Genomic DNA, 22,319 nt, shown 5'->3' with positions numbered 1-22,319 from the left:
TATATTAAGTCAGGGTGAACATAGCTAAGGTATATATGCTGGCTGGCTTACTTTTCGCTCATTCACAGTCATATAAACTAATTAAAATACAAAGCCCAGGTTGAATTTAGTTCTGGGATTTTCTTTGATAATACCTATACTTAAGTACCAAAACTGTAAAGAATATGAAGATAGTCTCCTTTTCTGTCTCCAAATCCACCTGAAGTCTTCACAAGTTGTGATTATTAATTCTATTTTTTAAAAGCTAAGCATTATTTAAAGTTAATGTATTTGCTCTAATATCAATTTTTATTATAAAGATATGGGATCTGATTTCTTCCCACTCAATTCACATTTAAGGTAAGAACACTACAGCATATTTTTAATATTTAGAACTTTATTGTTTCAAAGTCTTTGATGGTTTCCATGGTATATATGAACTTGTCTAACAAAAATGAAGTTAACAGCCCAGCTGCCATGGCTCAGTGGTTGAACATCAATCTATGAAAGAGGAGGTCACAGTTTGATTCCCAATCAGGGCACATGCTAGGGTTGTGCGCTTAATTACCCAGTGTGGGGTGTGCAGAAGGCAGCTGATCAATGATTCTCTCTCATCATTGATGTTTCTATCTCTCCCTCTCTCTTCCTCTCTGAATACAATACAATTATATTTAAGAAAAATAAAGTTAACAGATCCAGGAAGGTTTTTTTCTAAATATGAAAAGAAACCAGGATATTTGCAAGCAAGTACTATTTTACACTTATTGATGATCTTTAAAAGTCATGTAATCAATAATTTACACGTAATCAATAATCTATCAAGAGTTATTTAGTACATATTCGACAGGCACAATTTTTTTTAAGTGTCTTGACATTCAGACAGAAAAATCTGAGTGGCCACGACATTCAGGGAAAATATTGGAGGGAATTTAAACACAAGTGGTGTGTAAAGATTTTGACTGGAGTCAAAATGCATGGGATTTATTCATAGTTACTCTCTCCCTCTTGTTACCCATCTAAGTAGGTCACCTTGACCTAATCAGTTGAACTATTTAATGCTCTTTACATATTCATAAAATTTGGATAAGAATTAGCAATTTCTTTATGAGGTTATTTAGGGTATTAAATTAAATAATGCACCTAAGCATTGACACAGTGCCTGGCACCTACTTAGTCTTTAATGAGCATTTGTTGCTGCTGTCATTATCATCCTCACTGTTCAGCCAGCCAGAGGGGATGGGGAAGGCCCATCGGAAGCCAGACACTAAATTAACCCCAGGTTTGAAAAGACTGCAAGGACACACTTTTAGAATAAAGGCCATGTGATAAGAAAGTATGAATGTGTATGTTGAGAAAATATAACTAGATTATTAAACAATGGGATAAATTCATTAAAGACAAATACAAAATTGGTTACTAAAGGAAACAGAATATGTTCAAATTGTACCCCTAGTTCTCTAAGTGGGAAAGTGTTCCACCATAACCCCATGCTTAGCATCTCCTGCAGAGACCACCCTGAGATAGAAAGTTCATGAGTCTGACACACATAGCCTTTCTCATATTTCTGCATTGACAAAATTAGACCACACCTATATGACAAGGCCCTTTTTTTTTTAGCAATGTGGGCGATAGCAGAGTAAGGCCATATTTGCTGCTTTCTAGTTGTTTAGCCAAAGAATCAAAACAAGAAAGTAGTTGGGTTTATACTAGGACCAGTGCACTAAAAGGCAAATTCTACTCAGCAAACAAACTAAGTATTTACTATGAGGTGACTACTCAAGAGTCTGTTGGCCATGGGTTTTATATTTGAAACTAGAGGCCCAGTGCATGAAATTCGTGCACTGGGGGGCGATGTCCCTTAGCCCAGCCTGCACCCTCTCCAATCTAGGACCCCTCGAGGGATGTCCAACTGCCGGTTTAGACTGGATCAGGCCTAAAACAGCAGTTGTACATCCATATCACAATCCAGGACTGCTGGCTCCCAACCACTTGCCTGCCTGCCTGATTGCCCCTAACCGCTTCTGCCTGCCAGCCTGATCACCCCCTAACCACTCCCCTGCCAGCCTGGTTGATGCCTAACTGCTCCTCTGCTGGCCTGGTCACCCCTAACTGCCCTCCTCTGCAGGCCTTGTCCTTCCCCACTGCCCTCCCCTGCGGGCCTGATCGCCCCCCAACTGCCCTCCCCTGTAGGCCTGGTTGCCCCTAACTGTCCTCCCCTGCTGGCCCAGTCACCCCTAACTGCCCTTGCCAGCCTGGTTGCCCCCAACTTCCCTCCCCTACTGGCCTGATCTCCCCTAACTGCACTCCTCTAAAGGCCTGATTGCCCCCAATTGCCTTCCCTTCCAAGCTTGGTCCCTCCCAACTGTCCTCCCCTGCTGGCCATCTTGTGCTGACCATCTTTGACCACAGGGGAAAGCCATCTTGTGTATTGAAGTGATGGTCAATTTGCATATTACCTCTTTATTATATAGGCTTTTTAGTTCAGAGATTAGTCAGTGGTTCCCTTCTACTTGTACAAAAAAAAAAAAAATATTCAATTCAGATTTCTTTAATTCATTTTCTTTTTTCTTTTTTAAAGGGAAAAACGATATATTTGGAGAAATGGTTCATCTTTATGCCAAACCTGGAAAGTCTAACGCAGATGTAAGAGCTCTAACATACTGTGATTTGCATAAGATCCAGAGAGAAGACTTGTTAGAGGTTCTGGATATGTATCCTGAGTTTTCTGATCACTTTCTCACAAACCTAGAGTTGACTTTCAACCTAAGACATGAGAGTGCAAAGGTATATGGGAACTGTTTGCTTATTTCTTATACTTTTGACATTTTATTTTTTTGTTGGATTGCTCAAATACCTCTGAAAGGTCAAGCAAAATATTGCAACAAAACTACCAATTCTGAATATTTGGAAGAAAAAGCCTACTTAATATTGAATTTCTAAATTATAGGGAATGAATTTAGTCTAATTACTTTCAAATATATTAAGTAACTCTAAGTAGTCAATTAAATCTTACCTCTTAGGAGCTCTTAGGTGGCATACTTGATATAACCTTGGCTTATATTGGACAACTATGTGTAAGAAATGGGTGATTCTAGAGTATTGAAAATTCCCTAACCAAATTTATCTTATACAGAGGTTAAATATTCTCTCAGGTATTTTTTATACCAGACATTGGTTAGTAATGCCTTTTTAATAATAAAAAAAGGTAAACTTATTCTGCTTTATATCCATATTTAACACAATTTCCAAATGACATAGGTAAAAATTAATCAGGTTTATACCTGCATCAAAATTAGTACTTCAGAATGGATAGCATATAGTCTAATAAAAATATTTTCAGTGATTTTAGATAAAATCTTTTTAAATGAGTTTTGAGAATGTAGCCCTTATATCTCTCACTCTCCTCCACTATGAACATACATCCTTATGATCTACCACTGTTTTAAGAATATAGAACTTATGTAGCAGCCCACATTTATTATTAGATTATTCCTCCACCCTCCCCCCTCCAAAAAAATCCTGTAATCCAAACTCCAATTCTAAATATTTTTTTGGTCAGAAATAAAATTTTGGGCTTTTGAAATTTGCCAATGTATCTTAATGCTAACTATATACTCTCTGCAAATAAAGATCCTCAAGTAAGTAGCTAGGTAAAAGATGGCAGATTTAATTCTTCCTGGAGTTACAGTCATTCCCATGTACTGTGAGAGACTTAAATTTGTTTTATTTACAGTTGACATTCAATATTATTTTATTATTAGTTTCAGGTGTACAGCATAATGTTTAGACAATTATACAATTTACAAAGTGTCCTCCTGATAATTCTAGTACCCACCTGGCACCATGCATAGTTATCACAATATTCCTATTTCTTATACTGTACATTGCATCCCTTTTCCTTTTTCACTATTTTGTACTTCTAGCTCCCTTCACCTTTTTCACTGGAATACCCAACCCTCCTCTCATCTAGCAACCCTCAGTTTGTTCTCTATATCTGAGTCTGTTTCTATTCAGTTTGTTTATTTAGTTCTTTAGGTTCTACATATAAGAGAAATTATATGGTATTTGTCTTTCTCTGACTGGCTTATTTTCTTTAGCATAATACCCTCTAAGTTCATCCATATTGTCCCAAATAGTAAGATTCTTTTTTATGGCCAAGTAACATTCCATTGTATATATGTACCACCACTTCTTTTTTAAAAAAAAAATATGTTTTTATTGATTTTAGAGAGAAAGGGAGAGATAGAGGGAGAAAGTTAGAGAGAAAGAGGGAGAGATAGAAACAACAATGAGAGAGAAACATCAACATTGATCTGCTGCATCCTGCATGCCCCTTGCTAGGGATTGAGCCTGAAGCCTGGGCATGTGCCCTGACTGGGAATTGAACCAGTGTCCTCCTAGTGCATGGGTAGATGCTCAACCATTGAGCCACACCATCTGGACTCACCACTTCTTTATCCATTTGTCCATTTATGGGCATTTGGGTTGCTTCCATATCTTGACCCTTGTGAATCACACTGCAATGAAAGTAGGGGTGCATATGTTTTCCAATTAGTGTTTTGGATTTCTTCGAACATATAACCCAGAAGTATAATTTCTGGGTCATAAGGCACTTTATTTTTAGTCTTTTGAGGAACCTCCATACTCTTTCTATAGTTGCTACACGAATTTGCAATCCTACCAATAGTGCACAAGGGTTCAATTTTCTTCAATCCTTGTCAACATTTGTTTATTGATTTATTGATGATGGCTATGCTGAAAAATATGAGGTGATATCTCATAGCTTTAATTTGCATTTTTCTGACAATTAGTGACATTGAGCATATATGTATTAGTTATCAGTATGTCCCCTTTGGAGAATTGTCTTTTCAGGTCCTCTGCCCAATTTATAATTGGATTGTTTGTTTTCTTGGTATTGATTTGTATGAGTTCTTTATAAATTTTGGCTATTACCCCCTTGTACAATGTATCATTGGAGAATATGTTCTCTATTCAGTGGGTTAGTGTTTTGTTTTGTTTTTTCACTTTCTTGATGAATTTCTTTTCTGTGCAAAAACTTTTTAGTTTTACTTTTAAGGTCACTAGGGTACTAGATTTCACATATAAGTGAAATCATATAGTACTTATCTTTCTCTGACTGGCTTATTTTACTTAGCATAATGCTGTTCAGGTCCATCCATGCTATCAAAAAGGGTAAGATTTTCTGCTTTTATGGCTGAGTAGTATTCCATTGTGTAACTATACCACCTTCTAATCATTACCATGCAGTTTAAACATCACAGCTAATTATAATTAGTTCACTCTCTTTTTTCTCTGAAATAATACACATTCTGCAAGGATTTTAAAAATTGTTAGTTTTATTTTAACTTTACAAAGTTACATAAAATACATTCCACATGAAAGAACATAGCCTCTAAATGTTGTCAACATCATCCCCAAACATTTCTGATAAATAACTTCTAAAACTATAATTTTGCATATTATGGAAAATGGGAAATGATTAGAATTATTCTATCAGTCTACTTTATAATTTAGAGATAACCATTAAGCAAAGCATCATGTCTCTTTATTTTAAGTCTAATAATTAAGTCTCACGGTGGTTGAAATCATATGAAATTATGAAATAATAAAGAGTTTACTGATAATACATTATTTAAATTGAATAATCTTCCATTTTATCTTCATGTGCTATTAACAAAGGCTGATCTCTTACTACGATCACAGTCCATGAATGACTCAGAAGGAGACAACTGTAAACTACGAAGAAGGAAATTATCATTTGATAGTGGAGAGACAGGTAATTCATTCTATTTATAAAGTTGAATTGTAGAGCATGTGGTTATTAGCTCTTTTTACTTAATTGCTCATTATAATTCTGATGTCAAGGGGACACTTTATTCAGGTTTTAGGAAGGCAAATCCTTTGCTCTTATTCAGTAGCTAATGATATGGTTCCTGATTGACAGCTGTCAGCAATGTCATTCAACAAAGCCATCTGATAGCTACAAGGACATCACAAATAGAGAAATAGCATAGATTTTTTTAAAGGACGCCAATTAATAACAGCTGAATAACTATGCCTCAGAATTCTGAGCAGAGTGTTCTGGAGAGAAGAGTCTTCTCACAGGCTCAGTGCTTAGTCCTCACACATGCAGGACATGCATGAAGATGGTATTCTCTGAGGTACTTGCCATTCTTTGTCCTCTCTAGAATTTTCTGTCCTTTTAACTACTCTTTATGTTTCACTCATAAATACAACAAACATACATTTAACATTTCATATTTTTAAAGAGCTACTCCATCTCTGAGAAACAAATGGTATAAAACAACCCTTGTCCTCCCGAAGAAGAGAGATGATAAACCCGCTATTATTTCAAATATAAATACTAGGTGCTGTAACCAGAGTAAGCAAACCTCCGTGGGAAGCCAAATGAGGATACTTCTAATTGTGCCTGGGCAGATGGGAGAAGGCTTTCTCGAAGAAGCCTCCACTCTTACCTTATGCTGATCCATCACACATTCCAGTCTTCACCTCATTTGGCCTCTCAGCAGAATCACTGTAAACTAATTCTCTTCTTCTTCTTGTGTATTTCTCTCTTGGCATCTGTGACTCTGCACTCTTCCTGTTTTCCTCCTACTCTCAGTAATTCTTTGAAGATAGTCATAAAATTATTATCTTTTAAACTCGGCCATTAGTTACTAGAGTTTCTCAAGGCATCGTCCTAGGCCCTCTTCTCTTCTTATTCTAAGTTTATGCTTACAGTTTTATGATAGTCTCACATAGGAAGTGTGCATATTTAATCCCAGACCATTTAAGCTTCAATCTCATACTAGTATACCCAACTGCTTATTAAACGATCCACTTGAGATCTCAAAGGCAGCTCAAACTCAAGAGTTCCTAAACTGAACTCACAACGTCCCCCTGGAAACCTGTCTCTCCATCAGTTGCTATGTCTTTCAATGGCACTACCATTCAATCAACTGCACAGCATTACCTCACTACATACCTACTCAACTAGGCACTGAAACTCTTTGGGCTTCAATCCTCATCTCTCCCCACCCCCTTCCCATCTTGCCTAGCACATGATGCTGAGGAGCTTACATTTAAAAGGATATATTTTAAAAGAATAGGTATAAAGAGAACCTTGAACAAATAGAAGCTTAACATATTGAATCACTTCTCTCTTAAAATGAATTTGTTGATGACAGTGGTTTGTCCTCGGGAGCTTAGCATTTCTTTTGGAAAAATAATTCCATTTCCTGACAGGAAAGAGCCATCAGTTTAGTTCTCAATTTGAGGAGGACCCCTTGTATTTCTTTTAATCTTCATCTGAAAATATGGTTTTTTTTAAAATATATTTTTGTTGTTTTCAGAGAAGAAGGGAGAGGGAGACAGAGAGAATGAGATAGAGAGAAACATTGCTATGAGAAACATCAATCAGTTGCCACCCATTCGTGCCCTGACCAGCAATTGAATGTGCAAAATGTTGGTGTACAGGAGGACACTCCAACCAACTGAGCCACCTGGCCAGGGCAGACACCTTGTATTTTTTGAAGGTATCATCTAGTAGTTCTCTCTTTCCTTCCTAAAATTCTGGCATGGAGGTGCCCAGGACCTCCCTAATTTGACTAGGGTCATTGTACCAGGAGGTGCTATAGTTCTTGAGATAGAAATAAAAAGCTATTGTTACAGATAATGAAGAATAAAAATGAATCTTCAATGACCTATTGAGTGGACATGAGCATTGATAATATGATTGGGTAGAATAGAAGTAAACGAGGTATATCCAGTAAGAACATGTTGAAAATATTCTCTAAGGAGTCTACTAAGTTAGATTAGATTGTGCGTATCTCAGAGTGTGCCATTATGACCAATTGGGTTATGGGGAATATTGGTTTTAAATTTTTATATTTTTCATATTTTATAACATAGATAATATATTAATACAACAAAATGTATGCTCCACCCTGTATAATGGCACATGAGCTACAAACACACACACACACACACACACACACATTTTTACCAATAGCATTTTTGTGACCAAACATTTGAAATAGTCTGCTCAACTCTTTCTAGGGACAGAAAATTTAGTATCAAAGTTAGTACTAACGATTGATTTAGGGAATCAATAACCATTTGTCAGAGAATAAGCCAATGAGAACAGCAATGCAACAGATCCAAGAAACAAGGAAAAATAATCAAAATACTGTTAATGATGTGTCCATGCCAACCAAAGGAGTGGAAATTAAAGTAAAACAAAATGTTCACCATCCTTTTTCCACTGGACTTAGATGGTACCACACATCGCCTTGAAAACAGGAACCCATTTTAAGATATATTATTTACACATCATAACAGTAGGGGAGAAAGGCTGCAGTTTTCTCACTTTCCTACCCATATAATTTTTATTAAAATTGGCAGGCACGTCTATATATTTCAACTGAAGACATGTAATGTCCCAAAATATGAGAGTGGAAATATCTTGAGCTCATCGCACCTGGCACTTCATTTATTTAGCAATAAACTTTCTCTCTTTGTAATAGTAGCTTAGTGATTAATGATTTCACAGGGTCATCCGAAAGTCAGTACGCTTCGAAAGTGTTTCTCCAAAATAAAATAACTTCTATGAAAGTTGGCCTCTCTGGAATATCTTCTTTAATAACAAATAGTGACTGTCTCTCATCCATTTCAGCAATACTAGTTTATAAGTGTGTCTTTATTTCTATTTTTAAGATAGTAAATCTAAGGAAATAATATATTTTAGAGGTCAATTTTCCAATGAAATCAATTTTTAAAATGCATCTTCCTGGAAATGCTCAGCTTTTTGAAAAATTGCTACCAGTAAGAAATCTAACATTCAGATGCTGAGAGAGTGCATGAAATGTCTCCCCTTGTCCAGAAGTTGATCTACCTGTTAGTTCTGACAAGTAAAATGGTAATTAATCTGAGAGAAAGATTCCATCTGGACACTCCTTTTCCGTGCTGTTCAAGTCATTCTGAACACAGAGAGACACCGCAGGGCCAATCACAAAACGCTTTAGAATTGTGTCCTACGAGGAAAAGGAAGATGAATTGTCAGCCTGCAGAAACAAAAGGTTTTAAAAATAGTTTTCAGTCATCTGAATCAGAAAGCAACTTTCAGGCTTAACTAAACAGGCAATTTTTTTTTTCAAAATGATGGTAATAGTGATTAGACAATCTCACTGCTAGCAAAGAGGAAAATGTTAAACACTTTCAGATCAATGCCCTCAGAACAATATTTCTAAGTAGAATAAAAATAGCATTAAGAAAAAAGTGGTACCTAATACTATTTAATAGCCATCAAATAATTTACTTTAACTAAAAAAAAGGCAGAAATGAAACAGGCGAGGTACCTGGAAGCTCATTAGAATGCATTTCAGCCCAATTTCATGTATTCCATCAGCCAACCTCCAGCCTCAGCCTGAGCAGTTTCTATTTTTAACCCACAAATAGATTGTCATTTCCACTTTCATTGTAGATCATAGAAGATGAAGCTGTGATTTATTTAGTAGGGAATAGAAAATTGTTGTTGCAGACAAGCTGCATCAAAGAAACCATTCAGATGGCCTGCGTTCTGGGAGGCAGCTGGCTGACTGTCAGGTGGCAAGGAGCATGGAAATAAAGATGGAGGAATTCTCCTTAAGTATTGGAACAATTCAAAGATATCAAACGATTTCTTCTTCTTTCATGATCCTGCTTTTACATGGAATTTTTGCTAAAGGATTTAGATACCAAGAACATGAAGTAATCTTCATTTCACTTTAGAAATAAATAATAATCCTTCACTCACCACATTCTGTGAATACTTAACCTGAGTGGAAGTCAGCAAATTACAATTTAATTTAACAATATATGTTAACTGATGAATTTGTCCCTAAGCATCCAAAATTAGACCATAAATTTGTAAATAAAGACTGAGGTTCATGTAGCAAGTCCAACAAGGACATTTTACTGGTGATGTGTGAGGATTTAAAAATCTACAGAGGCCTTCCAAGACCTCTCAAGCCAAAGAGGCAGAGTGATTCAATATTTTTAAGCTACAATTCAACACAAATATTAACGTTAGCATTTTCATACTTAGAGCCAAATGAATGAATGGTTAAGTCAGTTTGCATTTGATTCTGCCAGAAAGGATACCCTGAAGGTGTTTAAAAGAAAAGCTCATTCAAACGCCCCTGGTGGTCACACTGCACAAAGGTTTACTTAGCAGCAGCAAACAGATGCAATTCACTTGGCAGATATGAGGATAATTTAGAAAAGTGAAGCTTTTACTTTTTTAAAAAAAAAACAACTATCAACCTAAAATTGGAAACTCTTATTTCTTGAGGAACAAAATTATATATTCATAAAGTGGGGAATGCTGATCAAATTTTCAGGAGGGGAGGAGTGAACAACCAAAGTAAACAGGAAGAAATGACCAGAATGAAGACCAGAAGCTGGAAGAGGCTGTGTCAGTGACTCTGGAGGAAAGAGGGTTTGTGCAGGAAGAGCTGATCGAAATACTTACAACAATTAGATTAGTGGCTGAGTAGAGAAACTTAAGTGACACTGAGTGATCAATGATGTCTACAGTGCTTGAGCTCGGAAAGGTCTGTGGTCTTCTCAGCAAAAATGAAGTCACTGAGCAAGTGTGAATTCTTCAGGACAATAAATGGAGCTACCCCCTTTTGTTATATTAACTTTAATTGACAGAACACTGACTCCTTAATAACAAGTTTACATGAGGCCGACTTTTTAACTCTATCCATTTTTACACTGGGTTGCTTTCTGGCTTCTCATATTTTAAATTATGATTTTTTAAATAAAGAAAAAATCTCTAATTTATACTTCATATGGGAATTTGAAAAAACAATTGGAAGTGTCTCTGGAGTGGCCTTAAATTAGTTTTTTGGTTGTTGTTTTTATGTGTTTTTTTTTGCCTTCTATAACAATCGAAGTAAGCACAACCAATCAGAGCATAGATGGAGACACTGCCTCAGCCATTTCTCTAGAAAGTGATATAGTATGTTGGTTAGTTATTAGCAGTAACCAAATGGAGAATTATACTGTCTCCGCAGGAAACAAATGGAAACAACCTCTGGTATTTGTCTCTTTGAGTGTTCTTGCTGACGTACATTCTAACACAAACTTAAGGGCTGAAATTATCCTGATATTTCTGCATAAAACAGTTAATAGGCACTACTGGCTATACTGTAATTGGTAAACCCACCTTAATTACTGTATTTAGCTTTATGTTCTTTGCAACATGCTACACAAACAAACTCCAGAATTCCAAAGCCATTACATTGATGCCTGCAGTTGAAATTCAGCTGCCAGCCTTTAGCACAAGGAGCTTCCAGTTTACACCTTTGCAATGTATGAAGGTCTCTACAGATGCCAGGGTGTGGAATTTAAAAACAAACAACAAGCTGCCTAGTGCTGATATTTTAGAATTGGGATGCATTTCTCCTCCCTTTTTATTTCCTTAAGAGATAATGCACCAGATTTCAAGAATACAAGTAACTGTTGAGCAGGCATAAGCCTGCAAGTTATCTTACAGTGTTATTTTTCCCTGAAATAAAATATTATTACTTTCCAGATACTCTTTTAATTTTAAAATGAATCATGTATTTCATTAGAATAATCTAATATTCCCCAAATTAAGAAAAAGTCTACATAATTAGCTACTTTTTTAACAGAAAAAAAAGAGAAAGAACAACTTTTCTGGTGATTTTATAGAAATTAAGTTATTCAAAGAACATCACTATTGAAAAGATCGTTGGTGTATAAGTAGTGTAATATTCATAGAGTGTCATATTTAATTATCTTCTATAAAATAACTTTCCTTGATAGATTTTGGGAAAGGAAACAGTACAAATGATGCTGAAGATTCTGGAGACACCATAAGAAATTATCAGAGTTCCAAAAAACACACGGAAGAGAAAAAAAGCAGATCTTCATCTTTCATCTCCTCCATTGACGATGAACAAAAGCCTCTCTTCTCAGGAATAGTAGATTCCCCGCCAGGCGTAGGGAAACCAACTGGACTCAATTTTAAAGACGTAGTACCCACATCAGGAAGAATTCACATAGATAAAAGAAGTCACTCTTGCAAAGGTAACCGAGTTTCTCGGGAATCAGGTTCTCTCTCTGGTGCTCATCATAAAATGGCTACTTTTCACAAATAGCATATGTTACTCTCATTTTTTGCGATTTCATAAAATATTTGCAAAGAGTTCAAATCTCAGATCACCTACAAATCGTTTGTACCATTCTGAAATAGTGGTAATTATTCCCAAGCAGGAGAGGTTTTTTTGTTTGTTGTGTCTTTATCACCAGTCACACTTAATGTAATGACATGGAGAAGCCTGATGGCTTATAGCATGAAAGGCCAATGCAATAACACTACAACAAGTGCTCAAAGATTCTTTTTACTGGGAATTAATGAGAAAATTAGTGGAAATACCTCTAAATACAGTATGCTCTTGATCCAACTCATTTGAATACATTTATTTAACATCTTCACCAAAAGAAACACCCAAATATATGGGTTTTGCTGCAGAAAATATGCATGAGAAGGGTAATAACGAATGTAAATTTGATGCTAAAGGATGGGAAATTCAGAAAAACTTGAGAACTATCACTTGGAAGAACAATCAGCTTAGAATAACCAGAGCTATATCTACAGATCCTGTTAGATTTATCTATTAAGTGGGTGCGAGAATAGGTGTGGCTGAGATTACCTGGGTTCCATTTATAGCTCTGTCACTTGCTCCCATTAAGACTTAGGAAAAGTAACTGACAGACCCACTAAGACTCAGTTTGCACATCTTTAAGGTAGGAATAATATTTTCTAAATAACTAATCAATTGTCATTGTTAACAAGATAACAAGCATAAATTATCTATTCTGAAATACAGTCCCCAATTTGGTTTAGTATTTTCTCACAGGTTTTATTTTTCTAACCCTTTAATCATTGAATATATCCCTGCATATATAAAAAAAATCAAAGGCGTAGAAAAAAGTCAAAAGAATATAAAAGAAATAAAATAAAAATGGGATGTTCTCAGACTGGCAGGATAGCAAAATTATGGGACAAAGTAAATATTATCTATCCATGTCACCATTATTTGCAGTGACTATATTTGACAACAAAAGTCTTATTGAATCCTGGATGCTTAGGCTTTACATTTTTCCACAGCTACTTTCCCTATCTTATCAAATCAGTTTTTGCCATGACCCCTCATTGAAATAAGCTAAGAATATGTTCTCTGGACAATCTAAAATCTTGATGAAGTGGGTGAAAATAGTACCTCATTTATCACAGTGGAAGAATGGAATATTAGATGTCATTACCAAATGCCCCATTTTAGTTATTTATGAAAAAGAATTTTGGGAAGTGCTAAAAAGAGGAAAAGGTTGTATTGTGGAAGTAAAAGTTCTGAAGAGCTTGATGAACCATCTCTACTATCTCCAAAAGTCAGCCTAATGTGGGCCTGACTTTTTTTTAAAACTATGTTTTGAGTTTTACCACTGGATTTTGATCCTCAAGTGACAAGTTATTGAAGATATATTTTTGGGATTTTATTCAACTTTATAATACCTCTGCTGACTGAATTTTCATGCCCTTCATCTTATGGTTTTTTTTGCCACTTCTTCCAATTATTTTTAATTATTCTACATGAACAATAAAATAGTATTCCAACAAATCATTTTAATATCTGTAAATTTTTAATTTTCAAAAATTTATAATGCAATCTTTATTCAAATAGTAAATAACTACTTTGAAACTGCATAGCTAAATATGAATGTCAATTGAATAAATACAATTGATGTAGTATAACATCAATGTGACACACAGTTAACCTGGTTAATTAATATGATTAACAAATAAAGAATTATTAAACCACTGCAAATTTCATTCCCTAATGAATATTTAAGGTGAAGTAATGAGGGATGTTTGAAAATTTGAATAACATGTAGGGTGCACCTGTAACTGCTGCAATTTGAATCACTTACCCCCTACAATTTTTAGATTTTTCATTCGTAGGAAATTTCCCTCACTCACATTCCTGGCATTTGTCCTGCAAAGCACCTTTCAGGCAAAACTAAAAAGAAACAAACAAGCAGAAAAAGAAACAGACTCTGATCGTACTTAGATTGAGGTCAAAAGTTGACTCTAGGAAAATTGTGTATCCAGAGAAAAGTGAAAGTTTACTTTCTGTTTATCCATTTCCAGGAATGTGTCTTGCAACTATAGCAACATTTTCCAAGGCAACCGAGTGCAGACTTTTTTTTGAGCTATATTTAGAAAGATATTTTTATTAAGACCCTAAGCAGGATTTCCCTCTTGAACTTTTTTTTCATATTGCTGCTAAAACAGGCACACCATACATATCTAAATTTTAATAAAAGAGTACGTTATAGTTAAGGAAGCCTCTATTTAAGTTTACATTTTATTCGTGTCTTCTAAATGAACATGATCAGGTTTTTTTCCTTTGAGCATTGAAGAAAAAACATAAGCCTGCATCATTTATCCCATGTGATCCACTGTTGTTCTTTAAATATCAATTTATTATATCTGATTTAAGAATGAGAGACCTATTAAGCATAAGCAGAAATTCCGTACACTTTCTCAGCACAAAACCTTTGAGCAAAATATGTAACTTCATCCTACCAGTTCTTATTATCTTTTTTAAAAAAATTTCTACATTAATCAGCTAGCAGGGAGCTAGACAGGGACAAATATTGACATCTCCAGACCATTAATATGTGTGTTCTGAATGTTTGTTTGGCATTGCTGCTCCAAAATTGAAAACCTAGTCCGTTGGACATTGGAGCTTTGTTTTTTATTTAAAATGTGACATGCCTGTGAATAATAAGTCATACTTTTCACTGAAAATTTGCTGATATATTAGTTAAAACTCCAGGAATTTTGTATTTTTTAAATTTTTTTTTTATTGATTTCAGAGAGGAAGGGAAAGGGAGAGAGAGAGGAGAGAGAAACAGCAATGATGAGAGAAAATCATTGATCGGCTGCCTTCTGCACACCCCCTATTGGGGATCTAGCCCACAATCCATGCATGTGCTCTGACCAGGAATCAAACCATGACCTCCTGGTTCATAGGTTGACACTCAACCACCGAGCACACCAGCTGGGCAGGAATTTTATATTTTTATGCTTATTTTCATTTTGTGGAGTTCAGTATATTATATACTGTTGCTTTTAAAAACAAACAAACAAAAAACACCAGGATCCCATAGGCTAAGGAAGCTTTAATCATGAAAAACCATTCTGGAATTCACAGCATGCTCTCTGAGGTCTGCTAGCTATTTCAATAGAACAGACAACCCTAACCTGAGATTTTTCCACTGCTGTCTTTGAGTATGCTAATCCCTTTGTTATAGCTTCAGCCAATTGAAGCAGAAATTGTAGGAAATTGTAGACACTTTATTAGAGAAAGTTCTGTGTATTCAGTAATAAAAGGATAGTGATAGAAAAACCATGAAAAAACGAATATAGGAATTTTGTCTGTGACTTGGAGAAAGGGCATGCTTTTGAGCTATCTGACTGTACTTTGGAGAAACTGTAGCAAAAGAAGGGATTTCGAGAAGTCCTACACATTCTGCTCCCTATTTCTAAAATTATAGCTAATCCTCACCAAGTCAGTTACTTTTCATCTATTTTTTAATCAGCCAAGGATATAAATTCCTTAACTTGACATAACTTATGCAGAGTTTAATCAAAGTTCCCTGTCAAAAAAAAAGTCTATAAAGCCAAAATCACTACCTCTAATTCAAATCTGTTGCAATGTGATAATTAAAAACCTCTTTAGATCATCTTTTCCTACCAGTTCTCCCAGTGAGGAAGAAATGTTGCCCTTTCTTTACCTGAAAAATAAACTCCCAATTCCAAAAGTATTTTTTCATGAGTTTTATTTTCTACTTTTTAAAAAAATATATTTTTATTGATTTCAGATAGGAAGGGAGAAAGAGATAGAAAAATCAATGATGAGAGAGAATCATTGATCGGCTGCCTCCTGCATGCCCCCTACTAGGGATCAAGCCTGCAACCCGAGCATGTGCCCCTGACTGGAATTGAACCTGGGACCCTTCAGTCCGCAGGCTGATGCTCTATCCACTGAACCAAACCAGCTGGGCTGTTTTCTAACTTTTTAATCATTTTAAGCCTTCTCTAAAATATGTAAAATGTAGAGGGTAAGAAAGCATAGCAAGTCATCAAAAGCAAAACAAAATAGGAAAATGATATTATTTGTTCTTAGATATTGACAACTCGCAAATACAGATTGTAGGAGAAACAGTAAATTAAAAGAAGCTCAGAATACGAATCTCTGTATGAAAAATGCTCAAAACTTTGATAAGCTGAATTTCTCAGGATCAGGGCCTGTGTCTTCTTTGTCTTTAATTCCTCCGCATTCAGCAGAATGGCACATAACAGACACACAGAACATTTGAAAAGAGGACATGAACAGATTGGCCATATGTGTTCAAGTTTAGTAACATAAAAATATTCTAAATACAAGAGACACAGAAAACCTATTGGAAGTTGATGTGACTATTAAAGGACAGTGCAGAAGGAGCCCCGAGAAATAGAAACTTGAAAGAGTATCATGGGACTAGAGGACCTTTACTTAATGTCCCCATCATTTATGGCTCATTGTTTCTTGGCTTGACCTTGAGTTGGGTTGGCCTGAAGGAATCCCCCTGAATATCAGCTCTTGCCATGGCTCCTCTCTTGGGCTCACTCTGAATCATGAAGTATGCAAACTGCCCTGTGGGAAAGAGCCCTAAAATCTTAAACCCAGGCGTGAAGCATTACAAACAAATGGTGCTGTTTCTTCCCAACATAAAATCACAAAATCACTGCTCTCTAATCAGCAGTGGGTTGCCATCCATGTTTACTCTTAGCACAAACAGAAGACAAAGTTGTGTTTAAGATTCAAAAGTGGCTACCTGTTTTTAATCATCTGGAAATGGTTGAGAGAGGTGGCAAGCAGGGTCAGGGTGAGCTAGCAATTGGTCGTGGTCCCTGGAGAGGACCCTGAGTCACTCTGGGTCTCTGTCTTTGGGCTAAACTTTAAGATCCCTCCTTGCTTGTCTTGTGGGTGTCTGTATGACCAATGCAAATGGGCACACAAAGAAGTTGACATCCATCTTGCTATTTCCCACAGATATCTCTGACACAAGAAGCTGGGAGCAAGGAAATGCCCAGACTCAGGCCGATGAGTCTAGTAGTCACTCAGCACCGCAGCAAACTGCCTGGGGGATCTCTGAAACCGAAAGTGACCTCACTTGTGGGGAAGTGGAGCAAAGGTTGGATTTGCTGCAAGAACAACTCAACAGGTATAAGCAATGTCAGGGCTAAGGGGATATAGACCGAGCCCTTAGTTGGGTCTAGCTTTACTCCTTGTAAGTAGCAAATTCCTTGTGCCACAATCTCATATTTTTCTTCTACACTTAGTGATTTAAAATAAGACTAGAAGTTGACAGAATTATTCATCTGTGTTTCAAAGAGCATTTATTTAGAATACTCCAAACTCTGGGCAGCATAAATCCTTTTTCGTTACTTGCCATAAAACTAGTATATCACCCACACCAACTGCCTAAGGAAATGTTTTATATTTAGCTAGCTTATTGACAAATACCCTTCCTCTTTTAATCCTTCTTTTATACTTTTTGGTTGTTTCTGATAATTTAGTATGTGTTATGACATTTTTTAAAAGCATCAACAAAATTCTTTAAACATTTAGTTATTTAGTCAACTTGTTTAAAATGTGATTGAATTGAAAATCTCACAGAGTTGAAGCCCATATCCTCTCCATTATTTTCTTCAATCTTTGATCTATACCTTTTTAAAATGAGGATTTAACTTAGGTTTTGGGAAGGATGGAACTCTTTAACACAAATCTAAATTGATTTTTTTTAAATTAAACTGGTCAATAAGACTCATAAAAAAATGAATGAATGAGTATGATATAGCTACTGTAGTTGTGGTTCATGTGGGACTTTATACTGATTTAAAGGTAGACCCCAGGTACATCACCAGGCAAGGTATTCTAGGGGTCACAAATGAAAAACTTCATGAGTCAAACACAGTGTTAGCAGGGAGATGAGGAGACCTTGTTTCTTGGCATCTTGAAGGAAAGGTTTCAATCAAAAGACAAAGTGTAGCAAAGTAAGAATTTATTGGCCACAGCAAAAATATACTCAGTGAAACAAGGAAGGGCGTAGGAGGAGTAGCAGGAGAGACTAGGCTGGGCTGCTGTGGCTCACTGAGCAGTCAGAGGAAAGAGGGCCTTGGACACAGGTTCAGGGGTTAGACCAGGACCAGATACCACTGCCCATTGCTCCCCTGGTTACAGGGGTGGGGATTGTCCCACCCTCGGGCAGCATAAGGCCTGTGAAATAATTTGGTTTGGCCCTGCCAAGGCATTAGGAGGGAGTTCATTAAATGTTTGACCAAATATAGCGGGCTAATTTTTAAGTTGATAATTTTGTATGGCCTAGGCCCTAAGATTGTTGTTATAAATATCAAAATGGCTCTTAGCAGAAAAAAGTTCCCCCATCCCTGCCTTAGAAGAAAAAAGGGGAAGGATGGCACAGGCATGCTCCCCTAGAGGAGAGTAAGCCCCAGGCCCTTCATCCTGAGCATATGTAACTCTCTTTTGCAGGTGGAAATCTTAAGGGAGGCCTCAGGGGCGGGGCTCGGTAAAATATTCATCAGCTTTCCAGGTGTGCTCTTTCAGGCTCTCCACTGAGTGGTCGGTGCCAGGGCAGGGGGTCATTAGTCAGTGTAGCTGGTCCTGAGGCAGCCCGGGCATCACTTGTCTGGTTTTGCTGCTTTTCTGGGCCTGCAGCTGAACTACAACCAAGGCCTAGATATGATCTGAAGGGAGGAAGATAACAGGCTGGACTCTAAACCTCCTGACTAGCTATCTGAACAGTCAGGGGGTCCAAACTGCATGGCCAGCAATACGCTGGGGAGGAAAGGTTATTCTGGGGCCGAGGGTCTTGTTTTCCAGTTCTGCTCCTTGCTAGGCATCCACGGCTTTCTGCCCTGGTGAGTTTCTGCCCCTGGCCCATCGTCCTCGCTCTGCTCATCTCTGTCGAACTGTCCATAACAACAGGATTTACTAAAACACAATGAGAGATGAGAAGAGCCAGATGCAGTAATTAACATATTTCTATGAAGTGCAAGCACAGTACCTGGATCCTGATTTACCCAATGTTCCCATCTGTTGCATCAGCCTTCTCTGCTGATGGTGTGGTTACTAGGCCCACAGTTGAAGTTTGCACAAAGGGTTCCACAGACATACAAAAAAAAATCCCCTGTGCCCATGACACACGCTTGCTCTATCACAGGGATATAAGGCCAAGTGTCTTACATGTGATTAGCCTGCTAAACAGCAAACTGTTTATAGTCCTTTTGTAGGCAAAGCATATGTGGATCCAGAATGAACCTATACTTTGCATCACCAATGGGTGATCAAATTTGGGGGTGGAAGTGTCTGCCCAGAGGTGACATGAAAATAATTTGTTCTTTCCATCTTTTTCTATGTATCAGCTACACTCTGATTTGCTACATCATATTTCTGTTCTATTTTTGGCATGTCTCACAGGTTACTTGCCTACTGTCTGTATTTAATACATTTATGAATTCTGCCCATGTCTAATTGTTACTTATTTATACATTAACTATACTTAAAACATCCTCTAAGTTTTGCCTCTGCTATATATGTTACTTGCTTACTTACTATCTGATTAGTATTTCTTGTGTGTTTTATCCATTCTGTTTACTGCTTGTATTGCTTTTTAAAATTTTTATGAGAGAATCAAATAACCTCAAACAATATAGTAAATACATCAAATTGTGTGTGCACATACATATACATTAGCATAAAATTGAATTGATTTTAAAATTGCCTGGTGCTGAGGTCCGTATATCATTCCCAAGTGTCAAATTAAAGTTTTGTAAATTGAAACATACCTGAGAAAATTAAAACAGATTATCATTTACTTAGAGTCAGTAATTCCTAATTAAAGTATAAGAACTTATCGTAATAATTATTATTGGGTAGAGAAGCATATTTAGGTACTTAATACATTTGTGTTTTTCCTCTCCCTGCTATATATGTGCCAAGCCACTTTGATATTTTACCTATAAAATATATAAGACTATATACCATAAAATACAGAATTGATGTGTGTGGCCTGAACTTGAACTTCTATTCTTGTGACTGAGAGAAAATAACTGCCCATTTCTTTACTGCCAAGACAAGTATATATTCAATTTGTTTAGCACATAAAAAAGTGAGTGAATGAAAGAATGAATGACAGTGAGTTCTTTAGCACAATATTTGCAAAGTACTTGTAATTAAGTTATCCTAAAGTAATAACTCTTCTACTTTGCTTACAGGGTGACTGGGTCAAATCATGTAAATCTCTTCACAGTTTCTTTCTTTGACTCTATCTGCAATGCCATTGTAAAGACTAAGACAGTACATGTGCAAACTATATTTGTTATACAACATAAACGGTGCAGTACTTGCTCTTAGGCAAAATTTGATTAACAATAATGTTCAGTTCTATTATTGATGTTTGTCTAGTTTATTCTCCTACTTTACATGTAATTGTGTTTCTTGATTTGACCTTTCTTCAGATCTAAAGTTGATAGGTTACCTTTGTTGCCTTATCATGTGTACCAATCGTTGCAGTTAGAATTGTCAAAGATTATTGAAAACATTTGTTTTTAATATATCTCAGGGCTAAAAGTATAAAATTTTAAGGATAATATAGCTAGGATCCATTTGGTTTGCAACTGCCATTAGTAATAATAATTATTATTTTCTAGAATAATTACTAGAATTATTATTATTATTACTACTATTATTGTTATTATTAGAAACTTTTCCACAGCCAAAGAACAATTAAATCTGTTTTGACATATTCCCAGCACCTGTATGTCCTTAGACATATTTCTTTTCCTTTGACCAACTTCTTTCTATTTCTGAATATTTTCACAAATACTTCATTGCCTAACTCAGCTTAGCCCCTTTGAAACCTAAAACATAAAACCCAAAATATTACATTTTTACTGTCCTGCCGTCTCCAACAGCCTCTTTCCTCCACTTTACTCTGGAAGGCAAAAACAATTTTGCAGAGGGCAACCCAATTTGGTCTTTAACTTTGTGAGGTGAGAATCCTGGGGCAATTTCTAGAGTTGGATGTATCCCACTTAGCTCCAGCATCCTGTTCAAACGTAGAACCGTGAATTTCTACCCCCATTTGTCTCATCCAAATGCACATATTAAGTACATAATGCAATGAAAGCAAACTTACTGTTCTATCTTCAATTGTCCTTGCTGCTGCTGCTTTTCTGCTTTAATGGCCAATTAAACTGTATTTGCAGTAAAGGTTCATATAAGAAATGTTCTTACATACTTACATATTAGTCCTTCAGATGATAGGGAAATCATTAACAATTGATCCTAAAGCAGTGCTTCTCAAAATTGAATGTGCAGGTAAAACACCTGGGAATCCTGTTAAAATGCAGTTTCTACGTCAGTAGTTCTGGAGATTCACATTTTAACTAGCTCCCAGCTTTGGCCACACTTTGAGTGGGGAGGCCCTAGAGAGTAAAGATTTAGTAATGATTCTACCCCTTGCAGAAGGCCCAGAGCAATTTATCTGTTGCCTTCTCTCCCAAAAAGCTCCTCCTCTCCAAGAAGCTTCTCCTCTCTTTCTCTGGAATCGAACCTGGGACACAGGCCGACACTCTATCTACTGAGCCAAACCAATCTACATTCTTCTCCTCTCTTTTTTTTAGGGCATAAGGCAGAGGGTTTTTCAAGAGGTACCAAGAGGAGAGATAAAGAACTCTACTTCTCTACTTGGACACAGAGCAGTCCAAGTAACACCCCAGAGACTTAAAATAGTGTACAAGTTGGGGAATAATGATGCGTTCCAACCATAAAGTGAAAGAAAGGATGGAAGGAGATGAGGTTGGCGGAGGTTGGAGACAGGGGTCCCAGGCTGTCCTCACATGGAAATCATTACAAAGCCTCTCTTTCCCACACTCCCTCTTCACTCTCTTTCTCCCTTTCACCAGGTTCATCTATTTGCTTTAAAATAACCCCTCAATTGACAATTGAAAACAATTCAGGCCTTAGTCAGGATTTTCACCTTTATCCTGAGAACAATAGGAAACCATTGGCAGACTTAATTAAATGAATGGTCAGAGCAGGTTTTCTGCTGCATTGAGAATGATCTGAGAATGAATGGACAAGAAAGATTTGGACAGAGCAGTCAGGTGGGGA

At 36.6% G+C, this 22,319-nt stretch overlaps 1 protein-coding gene across 1 annotated transcript in view; it reads left to right on the top strand.

Moving 5' to 3' along the window:
- The window catches only part of KCNH7 (potassium voltage-gated channel subfamily H member 7), a 400,430-nt gene that overhangs the window by 370,382 nt on the left and 7,729 nt on the right, over nt 1-22,319 (top strand). The window contains exons 12-15 of the mRNA XM_006766560.2: nt 2,558-2,763; nt 5,680-5,776; nt 11,836-12,099; nt 17,175-17,346. Of these exons, the coding sequence (XP_006766623.1) occupies nt 2,558-2,763; nt 5,680-5,776; nt 11,836-12,099; nt 17,175-17,346 (739 nt within the window). The remainder of the gene's footprint in view (nt 1-2,557; nt 2,764-5,679; nt 5,777-11,835; nt 12,100-17,174; nt 17,347-22,319) is intronic.

The sequence above is a fragment of the Myotis davidii genome, unplaced genomic scaffold (assembly GCF_000327345.1).
Source record: "Myotis davidii unplaced genomic scaffold, ASM32734v1 scaffold59, whole genome shotgun sequence".
Classification (NCBI taxonomy): Eukaryota; Metazoa; Chordata; class Mammalia; order Chiroptera; family Vespertilionidae; genus Myotis; species Myotis davidii.
Note: the sequence above shows the minus strand (reverse complement) of the source record. Positions and strands in the feature narration are given on the sequence as shown.